This window comes from Lissotriton helveticus, chromosome 2_1, assembly GCF_964261635.1.
Source record: "Lissotriton helveticus chromosome 2_1, aLisHel1.1, whole genome shotgun sequence".
Taxonomy (NCBI): domain Eukaryota; kingdom Metazoa; phylum Chordata; class Amphibia; order Caudata; family Salamandridae; genus Lissotriton; species Lissotriton helveticus.
In genome coordinates, this window is record NC_136059.1 from 908,352,248 (window position 1) to 908,362,430 (window position 10,183).

A 10,183-nucleotide genomic window follows, 5' to 3' on the forward strand; every position below is an offset into this window, starting at 1 on the left:
TCAATTTGAGATTTACTAATACTATCAGCGACACATCTGTATATTTTCTTGACCTAGAAGTCTTCGTGACAGGAAGCTCCTTACAAACAAAACTATATCGTAAACCCACAGCGGGCAATACCGTATTGCATGCGGAAAGCCACCATCCCTGGAGTATGATAAGAAACATCTCCTTCGGGGAATTACTCCGCCTAAAGAGAAACTGTTCAGATCTTGATTTCGCACAGGCCTGGGATGAAGCAGTGTGTAGGTTTCAAGACAGAGTGTACTCGAGAGCATCACTAGCGAGTGCAGTAAGTAGAGCCGACCTCCTTGAAAGAAAAGATCTAATGAAAACCAAAGTCAAGGAGGTAGAAATGGAGGGATTAACCAGAATGATAACCACTTACAATATGAGATCTAGTGAGTTGGTAGCAATATTCAACAAGAATTGGCATATCCTAAAAACAGACTCTGTAATGAAGAAGATGCTACCCCCCCAGACCTTCTGTAACCTATAGACGGTGCAAGTCTCTAAGTGACCATCTGACCAATAGTCATTTTGAAGACTCCCCTAAAACTTCAAACAAAAAATCTATATGTGGCTTCTATCCTTGCATGCTCTGTAAGGCGTGCAAGTATAGTAGAAAACGGACCAAGTACGAAGGAAGATCCAACGATCCACACCCCGTCAGAACGATCACGAAAATTACTGAACTGTAATTCAGAGTATGTGATCTATTGCCTGGCATGCCCGTGCTCCAAGAGATACATCGGAAGTACGATCAATCCGGCGAAAAAGCATATCCTGGAGCACATGCGCGCCATAACCAACAGGGGCAAAAATTACCCCGTGGCATGCCACTTTGAAACGCACCACAATAGCAATAGGGATCTATTATCATTCTTCCTCATAGACCAACTAGATAGGAGGGAACGTGGGGGCGACAAAGTGAGATCTTTGAGGGCATTGGAATCCAGGTACATTATTGACCTCCAAAGTATGCAACCAAGAGGTTTAAATAATGATGAGGAATTATGGGTGCATCTGGATTGAGTTCACCAAAAAGGGTGAAGAAGATATGAGTTTTGGTCAGTAAAAATGAAGTATGCCACGAGAAACCTCCGAGAATGTGAAATAAGGGAATCCGGAGGGGAGGGGAAATAGTGAAAATGTGGAGATGTACAATTTCAGGAATGCTACCGTTCTATGTCTCTCTTTTTGCAAATATGTAGATTATAATTGGTTTAGATACATATAAATACTTGCCCATACAGGGCGCAACAGCGAAGCAGGGAATAGTGTGAAAAATATTAATGCCCATACAGGGCAAGATAACTGTATATATGTGACGAAATGAATTGTCAAAAATCATTTTGGAAATTTCAATGTTTTTAATTGCACGAGCACTTTATACACACCATTTTCCCCACCATGTGAAGCTTTTATCAATACTATGTAATGCATGGTTGCACGTTATAAGATGGCTGCTGATTAAGGGAAAAGAATGTTTTAATCCTCTTTCTATGCTGAGGATAAGGTGGGGATAAAATGGTGTTTCTCACTGTGATCTGGTTGACACTGACGAAGCCCGAGTGGTGAAACGCGTCTGTCAAGGGGGCAGGGGGTCTGCCAAATAAAATTCTGCACCTGGATGAGAGACTTTCGAGTGCCGTCTTTTGTCGTAAAAATTAACGATTTGTGATGATTATATATATATATATATATATATATATATATATATATATATATATATATATATATATATATATATATATATATATATATATATATAAGCAATCCCATGGTGTAAGTCAGCCAAGAAGAACACACGGGCGCAGACCACAATTGCAGTTTGCAGACGTTTTTTAATCTGGAGTTTACATGGTCCACATAACGCGTTGCGGCTGCCGACCTGCGGTCTTGATCACATGTCACGCTACATTCAGATAGCAAAACCAAAGGGGATGATGGAACGGAGAGTTGAACATTGCAAGCATTCACCCCCAGTCAAATGATCTGGGTTTAATCCATCATCATTCTTTAGCTCACTCCGCCACCCCATTTCAGACATGGCCATATGCAAATCAGTCTGACCCTGTTCCTCATGGGAACAGTCCAGTCCGAACTGCCAAGACATGCAAGTAGCAGCATAAGTGGGCAGGAAAGTTGCTTTAAGTTAGGTTTATACATAGTCATGCTTTACGGTAATTTTACAGGTGTGACTTGCAAATGCTTTACTGTAATTACAATAGTGTTGCCTCATAGCGTGATTTACGACAATGCCCCAAGTCAACGTGAAGGATAGTGATGGGAAGGTAAGTCAAAAGACATAGAAATAAAGAAAAGACTGCGTATCTGCCAGCGTGAGTGTGGACTGCTCGTGTATGAGAGTAGAAGCTTCTCAATTACTTACCCTACCCCAAAATCATTACAGTAAAAGGAAAATGATCATCACTGACAGCGTAGTCTACACATAACTGCATAATGCTGCGTGGAGGTGCAAAGGGCCTATGAAAAGTGGAAAACGGGAATCATAAAACTCATAAACACCGTAATGGTCACGGAAAACTTGAGAGCAGTCACGAACATCACAAATGGCCGAACTGAAACAGGTGTCTCAACGTCTGAGAGAAACTAATAAGAAAATGAGAAAAGAAAAGAAAGGATGGACCTGCTAATTAGCTGTGTTCGCACAGGGATGATGGTGCGAGTAGACCCTGAGATGGAGGGAGCCCAAAGCAGAGATAAATGATAACGTATAAAGTAGTGTCATCCATATGGGCAGCCGGACAGTCGACCCAGGAATGGTCGAGGGACATGTCAGAATGACTCAAAACGAGGCGGGCGTGCTGTACACTTACAGCGAAAGTGAATGAAAACACTTATTGAATAAAACGAAGATGGGTGAGTCCATCCACGTGAGTGAAAGGCAAACACCAAAGCGTGCACGTATGTACAGATACTGCTCATAGTGAATAAAAGAGCAAGGAATAACCATATGATAAGGCATGTGAATTTAAAAAAATGTGCTTACTAAGAAACAATTAATAGTTGTGTAAATACAATAATGTGAAGTATTTGTTAACAAAATAGATAAGAGGACTACATAATAAATCATATTCTTGTCCCAGCCGGGGCAAAGTTGAAATGTATTGCTTGGTGTATAGATGAGACTCAAACAATAGGACTTAAGAGAGGAAGCTACTAAGACTAGTTAGGTAAGTACATGTTTAGCAGGATAGAAGAGTCAGATCGAACAAGAGGATCAGAAAATATGGAAATACAACTGTGAAATACATGAAATCAACAGAGGCATGTTTAACACAGAGGAGGCAGATTGCATACAGCGGATACATAAAACACATTATAGCCAATCACAGAAATCACAGGTAGTTTACAAATCCTCACTCATATTGAGACCATAAGGTGTTTTGGTATCTAGCTCTAGGATGTATCGTGTTTCTAAATGTCTGAGCTTTTTTTCACGGTTGCCCCCCCCCCCGTCTTGATGTAGGCACACTGTCTATTACAAAATATTTGAGGTGGTCTAGATTGTTGTTGTGTACCTCTTTAAAGTGCCTTGCTACAGGGTATGTGGGGTCATTGTTGACTATTGCTCTCAGGTGCTGGAGAATCCTCATATGCACCTGAGGTTTAGTGCTATCCACGTATTTGACGCCACAGTTACATTGATGGATGTAGACGGCATATTCGGTTCTGCACTGCAGGTTCTGCAAGTGTACCTGTGTTGTAACACTATAGGGTCAGTGCGGAATTTGGCAGTGTCTTCGGAAGTATTGATGCCGAATCTACACGCTCTGCATGTGTTGCACTTGTGGCACCCCTTACTGTCAGCAAACCAATTGGTCTTCTGGGCTACTCTTCACTAGCGTGTCCCTCATTGAAAATGCACGGTGGTAGGTGATAGTGGGTTTGTTGGCAAAGAAAAGACCCAGGATAGGGTCTGTCTGGACAAAGCGCCATTGTCTATTCACAATGGACCTGATGGCGTGTTCTTCCTTGCTGTCGGTGATAATAAGGCGACTGTCCACAGTACCACAGGTGTTAGTGTCAGAGTTGGTGATGGTGTCATAGACTACACTGGAAGTGTTAGCAGTAAGCAGTGCCTCCCTCTGTAGTATATTGGCTCTAGTTCTAGCTTTATTGATGGATGTGGCAGTGTACCCTCTGGCGATGAAGCGATAGTGTGCCTCATACTGACTCAGTTTAAGGTCTGGCTCTGACCTGAAAATCCTACGTAGACGGAGCATTTCTTCATAAGGTATACTAGCTATAAGATGTTTAGGATGAAAGCTAGTGTAATGCAGTGTGGAGTTACCAGCTGTGTGTTTATGGTGTAGCTTGGAATGCAAAGACTCATTATCTACATAGATGGTAACAGCTAGGAATTTAATAGCAGTCTTGCTAATGTTCGCATTGAACTCAAGATTCAACACATTGTTATTGATAGTGGAGACAAACTCAAGTGCACTTTCATGCGCACTGTTCCAAATGGCAAAGACATCGTTAATGTAGCGGAGCCATGTAACAATGCGAGTACTCCATGCTTCACTGTGGGTGACCCTCAGTACCTGCTCCTCCCACCAGCCTACATGCAAGCATGCAGAGCTGGTAGAGAAGCAGTCACCCATGGCGACCCCCCGTAGTTGTTGATAAATCACTTTATCAAATATAAAGAAATTATTGTTGAGACACCATTCAATCATAAACAAAATGAGCTCATTATGACAGTGACAGTGTATGGGGCGTCCCTTTAGGTAACCTTCACATGCTCCTAACCCATCACAATGTTGGATGCTAGTGTATTGGGAGGTGATATCCTTGGATAGTAGGGTGTAATTATCATACCATTGGATGTCCTTGATTTTGGTGAGAAAGTCACTTGTATGACGGAGATAAGAAGGTAAAGATACAACAAATTCCTGCAAATAATAATCAACATATTTCGACATGTTAACATAAATGGTCCTGCATTCAAAGGTGACAAATAAATAGTTTGTAGAGGAAATATTATCTATAGTCCAACACAGAGAAATATGTAAATGGATGTCTTCCCAAATAAAGAAGCAAAGGTCGTATTTTTGATTGTAGAAAAACGGTTCCTTTATTCTTTTAATCCATAGATAATTTCTTTAAAAACACAACGCACAATGGACAAGGCTGTCTGCGTGTCGTTCCTCATGGGACTTCTTCAGGGCTTAATAAGTGGGTAATGTTCTGTACCATGTAATTCTTATGTAAGTGTTCAGACCAATAAAAAAACAAACCAATAGATTATCGTTTCTCCAAAGTCATGTACCGGTATCTAGTTATGGAAGCAAAAAGAGTCCGGTATCTCCAAGCTGCAGTTTGCAACTCTCCTGATGTAAAAATGCAGGATATGTATCTCTCTAACGTATAGGTTGGTGTCTGGTTCAGAACACTTCACAATATCCAAGTAGTTATCAAACAGATGGTATGCTTCGCGACGGCATGTTTTACCCTAGCACATGATTAAAGGTGCTCAAAGTAGGCAAGATGTCCAGTTGAAAAATATCAATGAGGAAAAACCTGCAGGAATTGATGCAAAAATACAAATATCCACGCGCTGTAACCCATTTCTCAAGGGCAATCTTCTATCGGCCTGTTATTCCTTTTTTTTTTTTTTATTCTTTTTATTTTATTTTCATCATCATCAAAGGCAATTTTATACATAATACATTGATTTAAATGTAATGATAATTTTTGAACATCATACACAAAATCAAAATCAAAATCACATTGATAAACATTCCATCTGTTTAAATTGCTACTCTTTGTGGAGTGACAAAATATATATACGATATCCCTTTCCTTTTTATTTTAAATAGGAGGGCATATTACAAAATTTGTTTTTTTTTAGTAAATCATATTACCTTCCATCCATCGACAATGGTCCCCATAGCCTCTCTAACTTGACCATTGATCCAATTCCCCTTGCCTTCGCAAGAGCTGCTTCTAGACCATAAATATCCCTAATAATTCTCCACCAATCTCCTGCAACAGGGGGTATATCAGCGATCCATACCCTGGCAACAGCCAACCTGGCCGCGGCCATCAGAATTGTAAAAAGACGCGCTATCGCTGGGGCATCATCTTTATATCCCAGCATAATTTCAAGATCTGTGAGCGGTTGACCCAATCCCAATTTAAGATGTAAACATTTTTCAATGTCGTTCCAATATCCCCTTAATTTTGGGCATTCCTTGAACATATGTTTCAGATTGGCCGCATATAACCCACATTTTGGACAGTTTGCCTTAGCCCCTGTATTATTTCCCTTGGCCCACTTAATTATTCTTGCCGGCGTGTAATATAACCCACATGTAATGCGTAACTGCTGTAACTGCAAACTAACAGAATGAACTGAATCCTTGACATTGCATAAAACCTGTTCGACCATTCTCGGTGTTACATTAATTCCCAGTGTTTGTGTCCACTGTCCTGCCAGTTTTTCACTGCCCTCTGTCCTAAAACTGAAAAAATCAGCATACATTAAACCAATAACTGATTTAGTCTTCCCTCCATAAATGCAATCCCAAATGTCTGATTGTTTAATTTCATTAGCTCCCACATTTGGCTTAAGATAGTTTTTGATCTGCATATATTTGAACAAAAAATGATCCGGGAGTTTATAAACTAGTTGTAAATCTTTGAATAGATTGAGCCCTTTATCATTATATAGATCACCCAGGCTAGTTATTCCATAAGTAGCCCAAAATGTGCCTGCGGGATCCTGAAACACATCCGGGAGAGCTGGATTTCCCCATATCGGATAATATTTGTGAAATATAGGTAATTTACACCTTATAGCCATTGCCTGCCAGATATGTACAATATCTTTTATAGTCTTAAATTTTACTCTTTTGTAAACGTTTGGATCTCTGATTCCATATAGAAATTTTTCTCTCTGTTTTCCTGCAATGGTTGTGAATATAGAGTCGTTCTGGCCTAGACCGAGCAGGTTCCGAAGCCGATCTGTAAACGAGGCCCAAAAGTAGAGTTTAAAATCTGGGAAACCCAGTCCTCCTTGCTCAAAACTTGCTTTTAGCAACTCAATCGACCTCCTTGTTTTTTTTAGCCCCAAATAAAGCTACTAAAAGCACCCTCAAGTTTTTTTAAGAATGTATTAGGGATTTTCAGAGGAACAGAACGAAATAAAAATAGGAATTTGGGTAAGATTTTTATTTTTATCATATTGCATCTATCTATCAATCCTATGGGGAGCCTATGCCAAATTTTAAATAATTTGATAGTTTCTTTTAAAAGAGGTTCATAGTTTAAGTTAATAATCTGGTTGATATTTGCGGCTAATTTTACCCCCAGATAGGTTACAGTAGTACATAAGACAACATTAGAATAATGTAGCCCAGCTGTTGTGAGCACTTGAGTTTTGTCAGTATTTAGTTTGTACCCTGCAACTCTACCAAATTTCTCTGCTTCTTCCCTAATGCTTATTATTGCATCATTCGGGTTGGCTGTGTAAACCGCAATATCATCGGAGTAGGCTGTAATTTTAAGATTAATAGTGCCTGCTTCCAATGATTTAATCAGTACACAGTTCTTTAATGTGCACAGAAACGACTCTATATACAGGGCAAATAACAGTGGGGACAGAGGGCAGCCCTGCCTTGTCCCACACTGAATCTGAAATAAAGATGAGCATAGTCCCCCATAAGATAACTTAACCTGCGGGTTGCAGTATAAGGCCTTTACACAAGTCATGAACTGAATACCAAAACCAATTTTGGACAATACTGCCCATAAGAAATCCCAGCTGACGCGATCAAACGCTTTTTCCGCGTCTAAAAATATCAAACCAAATTCAATCCCCATTTTGTCTGCAAAGTCAAACGCCCCTATAGCTGTGTTTACGTGTGTAGTAGTGTCCCTCCCCATAATAAAACCATGCTGTATGTTTGAGACTAAATGCGACATTAATGGAGCTAATCTAGTTGCCAACATTTTTTACATTTTTTTAGCATCACTGTTGATAAGCGAAATTGGTCGATATGAACTGCATTCTGTTAGTGGTTTACCCTTTTTGGGAAAAAAAATATAATTTGTGTTATGTTCCATGATTTTGGTATTTGTCCATTACTTGCCACTGCTCGAATCACTCTACGGCCTGTTATTCCTGCAGAAATGTCGACACAGTAATCCAGCACCTCTTGCAGTGGCAGCCTTAACAGACCACCAAATATGTATGATTTATTTCCTGGCTCTCAACGGCTGCCATTTCAGCGACCTGTTCAAAATATAGGTGGCCACATATGGGTTCGATTGACTGTTACTGTATTTATGTGAGATATGAGCACGTTTACATTTTAAGTAATCTCAAGTAGTTTTGTATGCTGTTTAACAATGTTCCCTGGATGAAATATGAAAAAATGTAAAGAATATTGTGATTTCGCCTCTCTAACATTTTCTTTTTCCAGAAAGTAAAATGGTCTTTAAACCGAATTTCTATCAATGTACCAAATGGTGGGTCTGCCGCTGAGTAGCCTCCAAGGCCCTCGTTTTAAATGTGTTACACGCAGTGTCCTTGCAGCCTGCCTACTCAAGATCAGGAAAATGTCAATAGTTCTCCTGTGGCCTGAATGGGTGACAGCTCCAACATGCCACATGAGGCCATTGAGTTAGAGTGAGGGTACACACTGGTGGACCCAATTTGGATCTTAAGTTGCCAGTTGCAGAGGTGGAAAAACATTTACCAGCTTTATAATAGTGTGAAGCTTCTGCTAGCTCCAACTGTGAACAAACAAAAGTCAGAAAATTACAAGGTGATGGATAGAATGCCTCAGCTGCTGGTGGTCGCTTGGTGCTACATTTCAGTCCGACGTGTATTGCTCACCGTGCCACTCTAGACAGAAGGGGTATATGCCCAGATGTGTGACATTTGCTCACTGTCCTATAGGACTCAAGGTGTACGGTACTGATGAACCCAAATAGGCTGCAATCTGTCTGGTGTTGCTTGTTTTCCCTTCTGGAGGCGGCTGCTCCCGCATTTCGGGATGTGCTTGTTCCCCTGAGGAGCAGGACCAGAACTGATTTACATAAGGTGGGCCTGTGCCTAGAGTGGTATGGAGGGTGAAAAAATGGTGGATTGGAATGCAGCTCTAAGCAGTCACCAGTGGCTGAGATTAATTCAAGGATTCCTTCCGTTACATGGTGGTTTGTTGCAGTTGACCACCACTAATTGAGGCAGACTGCCGGCACTGGCATAAGATTGGCATTGGGAGGGGACTATTGCCTCCATTTGCCAAATTAAAATGGAGCGCCTGTGTACCTGGGCTTGACGTTCTGTGCTCTTAGGACTAGTGCCTGAGCTGCAGTCCTTCAGTTTATCACGCCACACTGTCGTAACATTTAAATTATTTAGCATTTTCAGGTCAAATGTTTATAATTGAAGCGAAAACTAAGATTCATCCTTTTTGTTTAGGAGAGCTGCAAAAACAGGAACCTCCTGTCAGAGGAACCAGATGAAGGGAAGAGGTGAACGCCGGGGAAGCTGCAGCCGCTGGTGTGATGTCTCATGGAACCAGAGTCTGTGTCCCTGCCGAAGGGACCTGGGCGGCCCCGTACCGCTGCGGTACATGGAGTGGGGGACCTGTTCAGCGGAACCTGATACCTTGAAGGAAGTTCCAGGGAGCTCAGGTCTCGGAAAACTATTTTCTGTACATACTTGAAGAAAACACAAGAGGCGCCACGCCCTTCCTCAGGGGATGTAGGTCTCTGTTTCTGGAATGTACTGGATGCACTGGTTCCTCGTGAGGGCCGTGGGCGCCACGTGACGCATCGTGCACGGGACTCGCCTTAATCAGCAATGTTTTTCATTATTACTCGGGACATTAAATGAAAGATCTCTGAATCCAGTCAGTGCCTAATTTATTCATACTGTGTACAGCTCGGGAAGTTTTCTTTTTTTTAAAATGTATGGTATTTATACAAATACATATTAAATTCATTAGCTGTGGGAGTTTCGTAGTAACAGAGTGTAAGGTATTAAGGGGCATATTTATCAGGAAATTAAGCAGCGCAGCTTGCCACCTTGCTGCATGATAGGGAATGTGGGCAGGAATTCACCCCATTTAACATTATACGGTACAATCCTGTCTTTTCCTTGCGCTGGCGCACAATATCCTGCTTAGCGCCAATGCA

General features: G+C 41.2%; 1 protein-coding gene across 1 annotated transcript in view; it reads left to right on the top strand.

Moving 5' to 3' along the window:
- SEMA4D (semaphorin 4D) overlaps window positions 1–9,658 on the top strand; it is a 923,316-nt gene extending 913,658 nt beyond the window's left edge. Inside the window, exon 22 of the mRNA XM_078675637.1 lies at window positions 9,465–9,658. Within this exon, the coding sequence (XP_078531763.1) occupies window positions 9,465–9,521 (57 nt within the window). The 3' untranslated portion in view covers window positions 9,522–9,658. The remainder of the gene's footprint in view (window positions 1–9,464) is intronic.
- Window positions 9,659–10,183: the final 525 nt, after the last annotated feature.